The 17,106-nt window shown below is 37.6% G+C and overlaps 2 protein-coding genes across 2 annotated transcripts in view; one reads left to right on the forward strand and one right to left on the reverse strand.

Moving 5' to 3' along the window:
- Positions 1–5,590: 5,590 nt before the first annotated feature.
- On the reverse strand, positions 5,591–7,718 carry LOC120782622. Its single transcript, XM_040114989.1, has 2 exons — positions 7,615–7,718; positions 5,591–7,497 (listed from the first exon to the last, which is right to left on the reverse strand). Exon 2 carries the CDS (start codon positions 7,372–7,374, stop codon positions 6,166–6,168), a length of 1,209 nt encoding a protein of 402 aa, XP_039970923.1. The 5' UTR covers positions 7,375–7,497; positions 7,615–7,718; the 3' UTR covers positions 5,591–6,165.
- A 2,356-nt stretch (positions 7,719–10,074) lies between these two features.
- LOC120772507 (two pore potassium channel protein sup-9) overlaps positions 10,075–17,106 on the forward strand; it is a 43,516-nt gene continuing 36,484 nt past the window's right edge. The window contains exon 1 of the mRNA XM_040101155.1: positions 10,075–10,534. Within this exon, the coding sequence (XP_039957089.1) occupies positions 10,408–10,534 (127 nt within the window). The 5' untranslated portion in view covers positions 10,075–10,407. The remainder of the gene's footprint in view (positions 10,535–17,106) is intronic.

Genomic DNA, 17,106 nt, shown 5'->3' on the forward strand with positions numbered 1-17,106 from the left:
CTGTTGCACCAACCCTTGGCTAGACCTAGTCCCCTTTGTACGATATCGCAGAGAGTACTCACAAATTTGCCTCTAGCTATGATAACAATGTCGTCCGCATATCCTTGACAGCGAATTCCATTGTTTGTTAGCAGCACCAGTAGTTCGTCCACGACTATGCTCCACAACAGGGGGGATAGAACTCCTCCCTGTGGGCAGCCCTTAGTAGTACCGAGACGGATAGTGGTGCCTCCTGATGTGGTTTCAGCTATTCTGGTGCGCAGTACAGCTTCTATCCACCTGCGCACTGTAGGTGCCACATTCCTTTTCTCCAGTGCCCTTGCCACGCTCCCGTGGGACGCATTGTCAAAGGCACCTTCGATGTCTAGGAAGGCGCATAGCGTCACCTCCCCCGTATCGCTCTGTATCTCCGAGGTTAGCTGGTACAGGGCGGTATTCGTCGACCTGCCCGCTCTGTACGCGTGCTGATTTGCATGCAGGGGTGCAGTTTCAAGTGCCTTCGATCTTATTTCCTGGTCTAGGATCTTTTCCATACTTTTCAGTAAGAAGGAGGTTAGACTAATCGGTCTAAAGGATTTAGCCAGCGAATAGTCTTTTCCTTCCCACTTTCGGTATAAAGATCACTTTTGCTGTCCTCCAGGGTTCAGGGATATACGCCAGCGCCAGACTATCTCTCATCAGCTGTACAAGGGTGTGGCAGTAAGATCTGCTCACCTTGTTGCAGAAGCGCCGGAAAGATGCCGTCCGCACACGGAGACTTGAATTTGGCGAACGAGCCGTGGCCCACCTGACTGAGTCCGCAGTAAACAGATTTCTTGCGAGCACCCAGTCCAGGCGAGATGGCTTGTGCTCTGCGACAGGTAGGCACAGGTCCACCTCAACCGTCTCCGGAAAATGCGCACGTAGGAGTACCGTAGCCCTCTCCTCCGCATTTGTCGTATAAGTGCCATCGTCTTTTGAATCGCTAATTCTGTGTTCGTCTTCCTCTTGGCCAGAGCTTTGTGCAGTCTAGCTGCTTCTGGTACTGAGGAGACGTTCTCACAGAAATTCCTGAAATTTTCTTGTTTTGCAGACCTAATCTCTTTATTATAAGCAGTTAGGCTGCTTTTGTAATCCTCCCAGTTCCCAGTACGCTTGGCTTTATTGAAAAGCTTACGTACATTCGATCGGAGATCCGAGAGTTTACTAGACCACCAGGGGCATTTACGCCCCTTGGTGATCGTCTTTAGGGGCAGCTGCAGTGGTACGCGTTTGTGATGGCTCTGGTTCAGCGCAGATATCCTGCTCTCCAAACCCAGGGCTGATGTACCTCTGACCGACTTCCCCTCTCCTGACAGATTCTGTTCTAACGCATCCCGATAAACAGTCCAATTGGTGTTCTTGGGAATGCGTTTAGGGGGAATTTTCATGAACTCCACCCCTAGCCCGAATCTCAAGATCCTGTGGTCTGACATTGAAGGTTCTGACGATACCCTCCACTGCGAGACCACCCCTGACATGAGCTCGTTGCTTAGGGTGATGTCCAGCACCTCCCTTCTATTGCTTGTGACAAATGTGGGTTCGCACCCAACATTTTCAATACTTAGATTATTGCTAATGATAAATTCTAGGAGAGACTCACCTCGTACATTGCAGTCCGTACTTCCCCATTCTGTGTGATGCGCATTCGCGTCACACCCCAGAACCAGGGGTAGCTTATACCTCCTGCAGTAGTCTACCAGGCCCTGCACCGCTTCCGGGGGCGCAGTAGGTGTGTCACCTGGTAGATAGGCCGTAGCCAAAACAAAGTCCGCTCCCTCCTCTTCTCTGACCTGCACCGCAACTAGGTCCTGTGTTAGGAATTCTGAAATACATAATACATCAATATTTCTCTTAGTTACTATGCAGGCTCGGGGTCTCTCACTAGAAAGATCCCAGATTACCTTATTGTTGTCCACATTGAGGCCTCTGACTTCGCCTCTGTGGACCCATGGCTCCTGTATTAACAGGATGCCCAGGTTATCCGTCATACTGTGCATGATCGGGATGTCCTCGCCCCTCCTGACGCAAAGACTGGGCCCTTTCCAGCTAGTCAGCTTGGGAGCGATCTCCCTTAGCCAGTTGACGCTGTCTTCATTCCTGCAGTCGATCTGCATAAATCCGCCCTTGAAGTGCACCCCAAGGAAGCGTACTGGGTTCTTATATCTACGCTGTCCCTCAGCTGCCCGCGAAGGATTCGGTGCAGGGATCTGGCCTCCAGCTACCTGGGCGTAGTTGCCCCGTTGTCTCTTAGAGTTTGGTGGCTCCTGTGGCGTAATTTGGCTGCTCTTGCGTTTGGCTGCCGGGGTTGCTATCCTGACACTACCAGTCCTAGCGGTTGGATTTGCGTTGACACGACCGCTGCCCCGAATCCCGCTGCTCCCTTTACAGTTGGATGCGATGTTTGCGCCCTTACGCACCTTCGTGGTCGGGGAGGCACTGTTGCCTCTGACTCTGTTCTTTGCCAGTCTCTCGGCCTCCTCAGGAGTTCTTCCCTCCTGGAGGTGCCTAAGGTACCATTTAGGCTGGCACCACTCATACCCCGCCTACGGGGTCATCGTTCCCACCCGGACGACCTAATGGTGGTAGAGGGGCAGTCTTCCCCTGCGCCTCCTTTTCCTTTGCGCGTGCCTCCTGCTGCGCAAGATTGTTGCGATTCCTCTGGGCTGATCCCGGTTTGAGGAGTTGCGGAGTGGTCCGCTGCGTTGTTAGCGGGTGCAGTGGATGCCGCCTGTTGAGCACCGCTGCATGAGGGCATGTCATCATCATCGTCTCTCGCATGCTCCTCAAACAGCGCTCGCTCATCAGGCGATAGGGCGTCCAGGAAGCTGAACTTACGTTTAGCCCCTGAGCCTCCCTTGCCTGCAACAGTACCGCTGTTGTTGCCGTTGTCCATTGTCGTCTGCTTTGTGGAATGATGCATACCTAAATAAACACGTCAACGCTAAGGGTTGAAATATTCGATTTTAACAGAGGGCTAAGAAGACATTTTTCTTAAATATTTCTTGTCGCGCGTTGGTTAATACATGTATAAATAAATGAACGTATTATTAATAAACTAATTTGTTTACATTTTATTTTTTTTTGGTGGATTAAATCCAGGCACAGAAAATAACAGCTATTTCATAATTTTTGATTAAAAAAATGATTTTGAACGTATATAATATATCTACGTTCTCTGCCACAAGTCTGTCACTGGCATAATTGAATCGTGACATAAATTCGAAACAGAGAACATATATAGTATTATATACATATTACTTGTTCCCGGGTGTAGGCCCGAGCAAGTCACGACTACCGAAACCGAGTGCATCGGAAAAATACAACTTTTCTGGCTTTGTGTCACAGTTCGCACAGAAACAACGAAGCGCAGAAAAAAGGGTATGTAGTAAGGGTAGCAAACTATGGTTTGGCAAAGAATAAAATAATGACAGTTGCCCCACATTTTGCTTGGCTTCGCATCAAAAAACTTTTTACGTGAACGTACATATGTGCTGTTAAACCAAATGTCTGACGGAAAACGAAGCAAAAGTTCTAGGTGAATTGGCCATTAGCTTTCACTGTTCGACACAAAACAAGCCTAAAGTGCTGAACACAATGAGCGCGACACGACATGGCAGCAAGACAGTGAACTGTAAATGGCGTCGTGAATCTTTCTCCATGAACATTTGTAAGAAGGCAGCGACATAACAATGGCCGGCATATACACAAAACAACGCAGTTGTCCATTTTGGATGTACACAATTTCGTTGTGGCCATACTAATACCTTTCACTTCAATGTAATTTTATTATTTGGTTCAAAGTGAAATTTTTTATGCAAATAATAAGTAAATAGGTAAATTTATTTGTTTTAAACTATCAATTATTATTCCAAATGATATAATAGAGCTATTTTCTGCTTTTATTTTTAAAATAACGTCGGGTTTGTTAAAGCTTTGAATAATTTTACCTTTCACATATTAGTGACCTCTACCTCATCTCTCTACTGTCAACTTTACTGTCGTCCTACTGTCGTTGTCAAATATAAAAATATAGTGAAGTTAGCGAGAGCGACAACTGTCGGCTGTGTCCATAAGAACGAGTGTATTTTAATATTTGACAGATTTCGTTTGCAGTCTGTCGCGCTCAATGTGTTCAGCACTTAATGTGCAACAAATAGAGAGCGACACGATATGACTGCACGACAGTGAACTGTAAATGGCATCGTGAAGCCAAAAGTCATTTTATGCAAAGAATAAGTAAATTAATTTGTTGTTAATTATCAATTGTTTTTACAAATGACATAACAGAGCTACTTTGTGATTATCCTTGTAAAAAAACGTCAGGTTTGTTACAGCTTTGAATAATTTTGCATATTAGTGACATCACTACTCCTCTCTACTGTCGTCACCAAGTTTAAAAATATTTTTAGTTTAGCGAGAGCGACAACTGAGAGCCTGCTGTCGTGTAGTCGTACAGCTCTCTAAGTTCGCAATTACATGAGGCAACTTTAGTTGCTAATTCTCGGGCGATTCTCTTTTGCTGTCGCCCATTACCTTCACACGAGCAACTTGTGTTGCGCAACTCTGCTCGAGTTTTTTTCTCATTCTCCTTCACTTTACTTTAAACCATTGTCTACTCTTTACTTTAACCCATTGTCGTTTCTTTTTCCTTATAGGTATTTGGGCCACTCTATCACATCTATTAATCAGCTCTGTCAATTAAGAAATACATTTTATTTATTAAAACAAAGATATATCACCCTTTTTACTATCGTCTGAATCAATTTGTATGGCTTCCTCCATACATTTCACAATATCTTTAATTAATTCGATTTTTTCATCATACTCCATTTTCTAAAATATTTATATTATATTATGTATATTTGTATACATATTTGTAAATTAATTACCAAAAGATGAAATTAAATTTTGTAAATATATTCAAAATATTAATTTCAAAAAAAAGATACGCAAATGCAACTATGTACTACGAAAGAAAGAAGACGAGTGCCGAAAAACGTCGCAGCGAACTGTTACGAATAAGAACACAAAGCGAGTTGCTGAACACTGGAAACTCGGCGCGATTCCCCTCTCCTCGTCGCCCCCTCGCCTATAAACCAAGAGTTGCCGCAACAAAAGTTGCTTCGTGTGATAAGACTCTAATAGACCATGGCGCGGCATTATGACTTATTTGGAGTGCATTTATAAGAAATGTTCCCTCTTTAAACTTATCAATCAAGTCTTGTAACGTTGAACCTAGAACCGACTGTCGTGGGGTTTATACTTTAAACTACTCATATATTTAGGGGTTTTATATAGTCTTATAAAGTTATAACGAACCGAAAACATAGCGTTGAGAATTGTAATTGCTTACACTCATTTGTGTATGTAATCCAACAATTGTTTTAAACCAGTTTATTTATGATTTTATGATGCGTTATGACAAGATGTGAGTCCTCTAAATACCAACGAAATTTGTTGATCCATTTACTATATGTATATAACTCTAGACATATCAGTTAATTTTAGGTCTTACAAAAACACATTTACTGAGCCAAAATACTGTAGATGTTAAAAAAACACAAAAATGCAGGCTTGTTTTGGTTAAGTATTTAATAGTGTATCTAACTATAATCACTTATTTTCTACATACATATGTACAAACCATGAAAAAGAATGTTCAGCTTGTTATTTCCTCAAGTTTCAGTAATTGCTCTAAAAAGGATACAACGTAAAAAAGCTCTTTAGTTTCCATTCAAACCGTGCTTAAATCATTTTACTTCATTCATATATTTGACATGGGATTTTTTAATGCAACTTTGGAAATGACGGACACTCTAAAATACATATATGTACACACATGAAAAAAGTAATTTCCTTATTGTGCTCAAATACGAGTTTATGTAAAAAATATACATTTTTCGAGTTTTACCAATTTTGTATGATTCCACAAAAATATATTTTTTTGACAGTTTAACCAAACTGAATTAAAATTTCCTTTACTCTATTCGTTACCCTATATAATAAAATATACGTATAACGTTTTATGTGAAAAATATCCAATTAAAATTTAAAACGTTGAGGAGAACGCAACCGTAAGTGGTAACTAGGTAAATATATGAATGTGTTGGATAACTTTTATTGTACAAGCATTTTTTGTATTTTTTAATTCCGTAGTTCAGCCATTTGCGCTTCGAAAAGAGCAGTATTTATTTTATGTTTAAGGCCTAATAACACTTCACGATTCGTTATGTTACGCATTTCATTAGATACATATTCGCCATAAGTAGTATATTCGTCGCGTATATGACCTGATGTATGAAATACTTGCGGTCCAGAATTCGGATTGGTTGGTTTATCCAGATTTCGTCCTGGCAAATGTTGCTTTTGTTGACTGCTGATTTTGATTTTGGAATTTAACAATATGTTTGTTGGATGTGTACCTGCAGAAGGCGTGGATGTTATAGGCACGGAATTTTGTTGTCCTGTGCTGCCATAGAAAACACGTTTATCCTCATGTGACGGGTCAGCTTCATCTTCATATTCAATCTCTTGGTCATTGCATGAATTATTATGTTGAGCTTTTATAATACGTGTAGATATTGTTTGCTGATTATGAGAAATATCACAGCCATCAGCTCCTGTCGAAGATGTGTATGTGATTTCTTCCTCTTCCTCCTGTAATTGAATAGCTTCCAATTGTTCTTCATCTCCTTCTGCGTTTATTCTATGACTATTCATTTGGTCTTCAACTTGCATTTCATTGTTATAACATTGCTGCTCCATTGTAATAGTCATTTTTTGCTTATCATCAGCTTCATCAATATCTTTGGTAGTTTCTTCAATTAACTTTTCTAATGCGCGTGATCGACTGGTATTACGGTAATGTTTAGAGTTGCTTATGGGCTCTATCGCAATAGCAGACTTTTGATGTATTAAAAATTCTTCATTTACATTGTTATTCAAGTTCACAGAACTTCCACTGCTATCGTGATGAGTATTCGAATCTCTTATAATATATTTTGGTGTCACTGTCCCATCTTCCGTAATTTCATTTTTAATACGTCCTCTCGAGAGCCGTCGCGCCATTGGAGAACTTAAAAACTGCAAGTTCTTGAAACCAAACCATTTGGAGTTGTAGGGCTCTTTACGATTCATTCGATTTATTTCGCGATGGTATTGAGTACGCAAAGTGTGGAATTTCTTTTCGATCTCGTTAACGGATATGCTTCCACCAAGACTATTACTCACTTCCATCAGAAGATTCTGTTTAATATCCTTTTTCCTATAATCATCATGTGTCATATCCCATAGACCTCGTCTTTTACGGTATTCATTAATAAGTGTAAGTGTTCTTTCTCGCGTCCATTCCATGATTTATTGTTAATATCCACAATAAAAGTTATATTGAAATTATTATCCAAATAGAACTCTTAAAGTTTCTCTAAGTCGTTAAAAGAGCTCGATTGTTGATAAAGGTCCCATATAAATTTTCGGCTAAGGAATATGATGTAAAATGTTCTTTAAAAATATGCTCAAATCAATTCATACGCTGATGTATGTATACAGATGCTTAATTAGACAATATTTATCGGTAAACAATTTTTCATTCACCTAGATGTTACAGTTTTGTTTTAGTCTCCATGTTTAACAATCGGGGACCCAGTTATCCACAAATTGTTTTGCTCCATCTTGGGAGACTTTTTGACATTTATTAATCTAAATTAGAGTTACCACTGAATCAAGTTACAAATTTCTTCCTTTAGAATAGTTACTCCGCAGTTGCACGACGTACGCAAGTACCTGCTTTAAAGCACAGTACACAGCAAGAATGATAGAATCCAAGATTAAGCCAATGACTTACAGTGCTTGTCAAAATTATGAAAATTGAAAGCCGTGACTTGATAATCGATAATAATTTCAAGACGCCGCACATAGGAGCATTTTCCTTCAAAAACCGAACAAAAATGAAAATTACAAACTTCAGCGATGCTACTCAAAATTGATTTTTTTTAGTACCTAAGTAACGGTTCTACAATGAACCGACTAAATGAATGACCTTCAGCCCTCTATATTGTCACACAAGTAGTCATTTTCCTTCAAAAACCAGATAAAAATGAAAACATGACAACATTACGTATTTAATATTAATGTTATAAATTTAATTTAGTTAATGTATTATTTTGTTTTTTTCGGGGAAACAATGAGTCATTAAAAAAATAAAATTTTTTTTTTATTTTTTTATAAACTACTACAGAGTTTCTACTTAACATATAAGCTTAAACTTTTCCCCGTCTTTCCCAACCCATTTAAAAAAAGCGCGTTGAATTAGGTTGGGCACTTGCATAAAATGAGTACTGCTTTATTTATTTTTTTAATTACTGAAATCCTGCTAAATTATTCTATACGGGTGGTATATAGATGGTATAAGGGGGTTCTATCGGAACCGGTGTAAAAATTGGACGATGGGCGTGGCTCCGCCCACTTTCTGGTGAAATCCCATATCTCGGGACCGGACTGACCGATTTCGACAAAATTTTGAACATAACATTCCTCTCATATTTTTATGCTACTCGGACTACAACCACGCCTACTTCCCATATAACACTATCTTGCGGTAATATTTCCCTTAAAGTAAGCCACCGTTTGACCAATAATTGTCCAAATCCAACCAAAACTGTTCAAGCCCCTAGGTACCGAACATGTGGACCCGATACCAATAGTTGACTTTTGACCGAAAATATCGTTTAATGTGTGAGATATGAAATTAAAATTTACACAAAACCCTTTTATGGCAATAATATTTTATTCTGTCAAATATGGGTTGAATCGGGTCAGTACTTTCCTGAGCCCCCATATACCTTTATAAAGATTTTAGAACTTATAGGTGACTTTATGCTGAATATATCCGCCAATATTTAGGCCAACTCAATGAAAATTGCGGAACATGTTTTATTCAGTATTTCTTTGCGCCTAAAATAGATACAATTGCGCGAAAACTTGAAACCATAGGGGTATTCTCTTGCTCTTGCACAACCTTTGCACGGTGCAAAAATTGCATATATTTCCTTTTGGTGCACCGGCACTACAACAAACACACTCAGAAAATTATTTGCAATGGCTGTAAAATATGTCAGACCAAAACCCATGTATATTTGCGTGCAATGTCACGCAAAAATATAATTACAACCCTGTTTTAGCTGCCATTTTATATAAAGACATATTACGTCGTTAAATTGTTGAGGAAGGTAAGTTTTAAATAGATTTTATAATTTCTATTTAAATTACAAAGATTTGTAACAGTTTTTTTTTGTTAAAAATGTATGCAGAAGGTGCGCCATTCACAATTGCCATGTATAATAGTCATTCTCAATAAATTGACCGAATCAGCGGTTCATATATCACTAGATTCTGCAATGGGTGCTCTCGAGCCCTTGTATATTTTGGTATAGTATTTTTGCAATCTGCAATCTTGCAAGAGCAACCAATACCCCTCATATAACAACAAGTATAATTGTTCTAAATTATTAGGGGTATTCTCTTGCTCTTGCAAGATTGCAGATTGCAAAAATACTATACCGAAATATACAAGAGCACGAGAGCACCCATAGCAGAATCTAGTGATATATGAATGGCTAATTCGGTCAATTTGTTGTGAATGACTATTAACCATGGCTATTGTGAATTGGCGCACCTTCTGCATACATTTTTAAGAAAAAAAACTGTAACAAATCTTTAAAATTTAAATAGAAATAATAAAATCCATTTAAAACTTATCTTCCTCAACAATTTAACGTCGTAATATGTCTTTATGTAAAATGGCAACTACAACAGGGTTGCAATTATATTTTTGCGTGACATTGCACGCAAATATACATAGGTTTTAGTCTGACATATTTTACAGCCCTTGCAAATATTTTTCTGCGTGTGTTTGTTGTTGTGCCGTTGTAAATCTGCAATTCTTGCACCGTGCACCGGGTTTTGCAAGAGCAAGAGAATATCCCTATTAAAAATAGCTGTACATATTACGCTGTTTTCTTGTTTCGTTTGCAAAATATAAAGATATGGTAACGCCATTTACTGGTATACAACTGTACTCTATCGTTCTTGTAAAAACTATTTGTTGCTGTCTGTATAAATCGAAGTGAATAAAAGGCGAAATATTAAATAAAAGTTATTTTAGAGATAATTTATACAAAAAAAGAACAATGCAAATAATTTAGTGATGGGCTAATTTATGAAAAGTGTATAATATGTAGAAGTGTAAATCTCTTTACAAATCGACAAATTACTTAATTGAAATTGGTGAATTTATGAATTGTAAATACAAATATCTGAAAAGCTAAGATCGCGGCAGCTATATAAGTATATGCATAGAAATTTTTATATAGATATTAATACAATAATATGAAAAGGCAAAATGTTCGTACGCTATCCTTGGTCGTTTGTACGTTTACATATTTGCTTATTGGTGCGGCTGTTTTCGACTCACTGGAATCACACACAGAAGCGAAGAGATGGGATTTTCTGCAAGGTAAATAAAAAAAAAAATATAAAACAACCTTGTTAAGGATGACATGATACGGGCCTCTCATTTTCTCGGGTAAATTTTAGAATACCATCCTCCGACCTCTGGGTTAAAATGGGTATGTTCGGATAGAGCAGATCGGGGAAACTTTGGGTTGGCTTACTTTAGTATCTCATTTTCATTGCTTATTCCTCTTAAATGCGTGCACGGATTTTTTTAAATTTATATAGCACGGATAGCCAATGAATTAAACTTTGGTTTAAATGTAAATTTATTGTTAAATGTTAATTTGTTTTTTAGATATAAGTAAGCAAAAAACGCACATTTTCACATTTGCTCAAACAATGGCTCTCTTCTTTTGAAGTTTTTGTTGCACTGCTTGCAAAAAATTTAACCAATTTAACACACATACATTCTTTGAAATATATTTAATTGAATTAATGATAAATTATGAATTTTAATTTGCAATTTTATGTACAATTTAATAAATAAAACAGCTTTAAATTACGTGTTATACTGTTCCTTTAAATGTAAGCAAAATTACTGAATTTGAACTGTCAAACGACGAAGAAAATAAGCACAAAAGGAAGACAGTAATAACCCAACGAATCAAAATGGTAGGTCTTATATACATTTGGGTTACTTTACATAGGACTCGTTTCGGATCGAAGGTTGAAAGTAGTAACAAAATACGTCCATATAACGAAAATTTGGAATAAAAAATCGCGCGATTTTTTATTCCAAATTTTCGCCTGCGGCGCTTGTTTCAATGTAATATATTATACTGAAAACATAATGAAAATTTTGAATAAAAAATCACTCGATTTTCAAATTTTCGCCTGCGGCGCTTTTTTCAATGTAATATATTATACTGAAAATCGCGCGATTTTTTATTCCAAATTTTCGGTATATGGACGTAATATATTGCCCACTTTTCAGGGTCTTGTGTAAATGGCTGGTTGGGTTATCTTGGTATTACCTGTATATCTATCGGTTTTTAATTTTCAGTGTTTTTATTATTTAAATAAAGTGGATTTCCACTTTAATTCATTGAAATAATAAAAATAATAAACATAGAGTCACTCTATGCGTAAAAATACATACATTTTATAATAATTAGTGAAAATTGTATGGAAAAACTGCGATTTTACACCATTTTCAGGAGGCTGCCCTGGAGCCCCCCGTGGTCCTAGGGGGGGAAGGGTGCTATTATTCAAAAGCTCCATTCATTACCTTTCAAATGAGGGGGGTACCAAGCCCCCAGCCCCCTCCCCCTTTGCGCAAAACCTCTTCAAAATGAGATACTAAACTAAACATTCCCCGAAACTTAGTATACCATCCCACTATTTCAGTGTTAAAAGTGGTATGGTTGGATAGTGTGTCAAGAGTTTTCTTCGAGTAAAACTACTTTTGGGTCGGCTTTAGTATACCATCCCACGATTTCAGGGTTAAAAGTGGTATGGTTGGATAGTGCTGATGCTCCAGATTAAGAATATATGTAATTATTGCCGCCGCAAACTTATAGTTTTCGAGATATTTGAATTTAAATTTGAAAATTTTGCAAATTTAATTTTGCAATTTCTCGACTTATGGTTAGTTTTTCTTCCGTATTATGCACTTTTTATACACTTACAATTCACTACAATATTTCTACATATTTATTTTTTATTAATATTTTAGATATTTGCTTAAAATAAGCATTTTATATTTTACATAAATATTACTACACGCACAATAACAAATAAGTGTTCCGTGTTGTCAAATAATAAGTGTTACCATATCACAAATGATTGAAAACAATAAAAATAAATAAAAAAAAACTCAAATGCATGAAAAAAATTATACTGGGCGACCAACACCTGGGTGTGTCAGGTTTTTACGATTGAAAATCCTTTTTGCGTTGGCGGCCTTCGGCCGCGCTTAAAAAAAATAACCCTGGCCGATCCAACATCGGGGTGTGCCAACACCAGGGTGTGTCAGAGTTTTCTTCAAGTAAAACTACTTTTTGCGTTGGCGGCCTTCGGCCGCGCTTCAAAAAAATACCCTGGCCGATCCAACACCGGGGTGTGCCAACACCAGGGTGTGTCAGGTTTTTTTTCGAGTAAAACTTCCTTTTGCGTTGGCGGCCTTCGGCCGCGCTTCAAAAAAATAACCCTGGCCGATCCAACACCGGGGTGTGCCAACACCAGGGTGTGTCAGGTTTTTTTTCGAGTAAAACTTCCTTTCCTATTTTTTATTCGTTTGATAAATGTGTAGATATAGCAATACTTATTATTTGACAACACGGAACACTTATTGTTATTGTGCGTGTAGTAATATTTATGTAAAATATAAAATGCTTATTTTAAGCAAACATCTAAAATATTAATAAAAAATAAATATGTAGAAATATTGTAGTGAATTGTAAGTGTATAAAAAGTGCATAATACGGAAGAAAAACTAACCATAAGTCGAGAAATTGCAAAATTAAATTTGCAAAATTTTCAAATTTAAATTCAAATATCTCGAAAACTATAAGTTTGCGGCGGCAATAATTATATATATTCTTAATCTGGAGCATCAGCACTATCCAACCATACCACTTTTAACCCTGAAATCGTGGGATGGTATACTAAAGCCGACCCAGCAGATCATCCAGATCAAGAAAAAAAATATATAATATATGATTTATGGTTTTTGAGATTTTTGCATTTAAAGTTCAAAAATTCAACTATTTAAAATGGGTGGTTCTACTATTTATAATGAATTTTATACTTATTTATTTTATTTTTTTTTTTATTTTATAAAAGCTTACATAATTACATACAATTATTATACAAACTTAAGAAAATACGCAGCACTAGCATCATGGGCTATCGGCCGACTGGTTATGTTATATGCGTCGAAGAAGGTCGCTGTCTTTCAAAAAGTTGTAGATTTTCGAAATGTTGTTGCTTGAGGGATCCATCAATAAAATTATTGGATCAGTATTATTGAAGTTTGACAGTCTATGAGTTTGAAGTGCTGGACAATGTTGCAGAAGATGCAATAGATTTAAATCTGAATCACAAAATGGGCATTGGTTGATCTGAGTGCCATTTAGTATGTGAGCGTGTGTGATAATGGAGTGGCCAATGCGAAGTCTGATAATGGAATGATAAAAGCGATGACGGAAAGGATGGTTTGATACGATTTGAATTTATTCTAGAGTAGTGGTGTCTGTAATTCATCCAATCAAGCGCCAATTTAGTGGATCTTTGTTGAATAATAAGCCGTTTTATATCACTCTTAACAAACAAGGCAGATGTAGTTGTTGGAGTGATGCACACCTCCTTAGCCACCGAGTCCGCAAAAGTATTTCCAATGATTCCAGAGTGACCGGGTATCCACATTATTTTTAGTCTATGTGCTAACGAAAACAACAGCGATCTAATGCCAATAATGACGTCATTGTAGTTACTGCGGTTTTTTAAAGCTTGAAAACACGATAGACTATCTGTACAGATGATGAATTTACCAAGGTTTTGTTGGGCATACTGGACAGCTTTGAGAATACCCGTAGCTTCAGCGGTAAAAATTGAACAAAATGGAAATAATAAACCATACGATATTCTTTGTTGGTTATCATCAACTACAGCAAAAGATGTATGCGACGATTTGGAGCCATCAGTATATATAAACTGCCAACCAAAAGATTTGAAGTGCGCAGATAATTCCAAAAATCGAGATTTATACACAGTGCTTGGAGTGATGGATTTGCGAAGAAAAGTAAGATCACTAATGAAAGAAGATTCATTTACTTTCCACGGTGGAATATATTTACTGCAAGGCAGCAATATTTTAAGCGGCAACTCATTGGTTTTAGCAAACAAAGCACTTTTAAAAAATAGAAGACGGTATTTTAGGAGACCTCTTTCTGCAAAGTGATGATTGAAAGTCCTTTTTATAGTAAAGTTCGTGCTGAGTATGAGTTTTGAATAAAGCTTATTTAAGCTATCTTCCACTGCATCTTTTAGAGAAGGTAGGCCAGCTTCCGTCAGTATGTTTTTAATTGGCGATGTTGGAAACACTCGAAGAGAACAACGAACTGAAGAATGATAGGGCGCAGCAAGCATCTTTAGACGATTCTTAGAATGATGTCCATAAATTTCCAAGCCATAAAATCTGATAGAATGGTACTGATTTCATCAAATGCAATAGTAAATAGGATCACCGAGAGCGGTGACCCTTGTGGGGTACCATTATCTAATGGTAGAACAGAGGATGAAACATTGGATATGATAACACTTAATTTACGGTTGGATAGGAAAGATTTGACAAAGTTAAAAATACGAGAACCCACTCTCCACCTACTAAGCTGTCTTAACACTACATGAATCCCAATCCTGTCAAATGCTTTTAGGAAATCTAAAGAAAGAATAGAAACATGATTTTTGTGGGACAGAGTATCAGAGATAAAGTGATCAAGGTGCAGGAGAGCATCCAACGTACACTGCCCCCTCTTGAACGCAACTTGGTTGTGCGAAATGAGATTATTAGATTGAGCATACCAGGCGAGTCTAGTAGCAATAATCTTTTCAATCAATTTACCAAGGCAAGGAAGAAGGGAAATGGGACGATAACTGCTGACCACACCAGGAGGTTTACCAGGTTTTAAAATAGGAATAATCGCGCTAGTCTTCCAGAGGACAGGGTAGTTGCCACTGAGAAAAATACTATTGTAAAGTTTGACTAGACGGGATATAAGGAATGGAGGAAGGTGCTTGATGATAAGGTAAGAGATTTTATCAATGCCAGGAGTTTTGCCCTTGACTGACGAGAGGGCTAAATTAAAATCAAGTTCAGATATATCGGCATCTAAATATTCAGCTGATTGAGGTAAGGTGGAGGGAGGATGGTAAGGAGAGCAAAGAGAAGAAAGTTTACTAGAGGAAAAATCAGAAGAGAAATTGGAGTCCAAAGAAATATTGGAAAAGTGGGTGGCAAACTCTAAGGCTATATCTTTGGGATATAGTAGAGTGCCCCGAGGAGTATTTAAATAAGTGATAGGAGAAGAAGGTGATAAACCAGCCAGTCTTTTCATATCAGTCCAGATTTTTCTAGAATCCGAAGAAGAAGTGATATTATTCGTAAATTCTTGGAAACAATGAACCTTAGCAGCCTTAGCTTTATGGCGAAAAAGTGCATTGGATTTTTTGTAAGCTATTAAGTTTGCACTAGAACGTAAACGTTTAAATTGATGCCATGCGATCTGTTTCAGATTTCTTAGTGCAGAAAGCTCATTATTCCACCAAAGAGGAGCAAGCTTGACTGGTTTAGAAGAAGAAAGGGGAAAAGAATAGTTAGAAGCAGAACGTATAATTTTTTAGATTCTAGAAGCCTCTTGATTTATATTGGAAGAAAAGGGGAAATAACGTGAATGCGAAAAACAGGCTTCTTCAAACCTATCCCAATCAGCCGAATCAGTTTTAAACCGAATCCTGGGCTTAAAAAAATGAATGAGGGCGAGAAGTAGATATTTTGGAAAGGATGGGAAAATGATCACTGCCATGGAGATCATCAATACAACACCAAGATATTTTTGAGGAGAGGGAGGCAGAACATATGGAAAGATCAATATTAGTGAAGGTAGAGTGAGTGGAAAAATGGGTGGGGGAACCATCATTTAAAACAATGCAGTTGGATCTTAGTAAGGCATCCTCAATGCTACGTCCCTTGGAGTTAGCCGAAGCAGAGCCCCAAAGGGGACTCCAAGCATTGAAGTCACCACACAAGATAAAAGGATTTGAACCGGAAGGAATAAGATTTAAAATTCAGTAGTAGAAAATGATTGATCAGGAGGGGAATAAGCACAGATGATTGAAATTTTATAGGGGCGAGGATCTCAATAGCTACAGAAGAAAAAATTGAAAGGGGTATGGGAAGTAATACGTGAGGTAGATTTCTTTTAATTAGGATGGCAACTCCCTGCTTGTTGGTGGTGTTATGTGGGAGATTAATAAAATATCCCACATAAGCCCTAGGGGTAAAAGCTGAGGCATTATAAGATAGGTGAGTTTCATTCAACAGGATAATAGATGGATTGTACGATCCCATAAGTAACTCTAAGTTAATATAATTATTAACATAACCGTTAATGTTCCATTGAAGAAGTGTAATCATATCATATGTAAACTTATAAAAGAAAAAAGTTAAGCTACGAATATTTTATTTAAACTAAATGTCTTCATTGTAAGAAGGAAATTGGGTAATGCAAGAGGATCTTGCGAGCAGGAGAGGGTGGGGAGGGTGTGATAGGACAGGAGGAAAGGATATTGAGAGGAGAGTCAGAGATGGATAAAGGGGAAAAGAGAGGGGAAGGAGAAGTGACAGAAGAGGAGGTAGGATGGGTTGGAAGGGATTGTTTAGATGAATTGATGTCTGTAGTTGTTGTTAGATTAGTTTTGGTAGGATTGTTGGATTTGTTATTAGGTGTTGTTTCATTATTGATTTGATTAGTATTGTTAGAAATTTTAGCTATAGAGGCAAAAGAGTTTGCATTAGAAGTTGTATGAGAAAATTGAATTTTATACTTGGTAACAGCTTCACGTATACTACAT

The sequence above is a fragment of the Bactrocera tryoni genome, chromosome 1 (assembly GCF_016617805.1).
Source record: "Bactrocera tryoni isolate S06 chromosome 1, CSIRO_BtryS06_freeze2, whole genome shotgun sequence".
Classification (NCBI taxonomy): domain Eukaryota; kingdom Metazoa; phylum Arthropoda; class Insecta; order Diptera; family Tephritidae; genus Bactrocera; species Bactrocera tryoni.

Bases quoted from the DNA above. Each gene is read 5' to 3' on its own strand.
- LOC120782622 (XM_040114989.1), bottom strand. From the start codon at position 7,374: ATGGAATGGACGCGAGAAAGAACACTTACACTTATTAATGAATACCGT.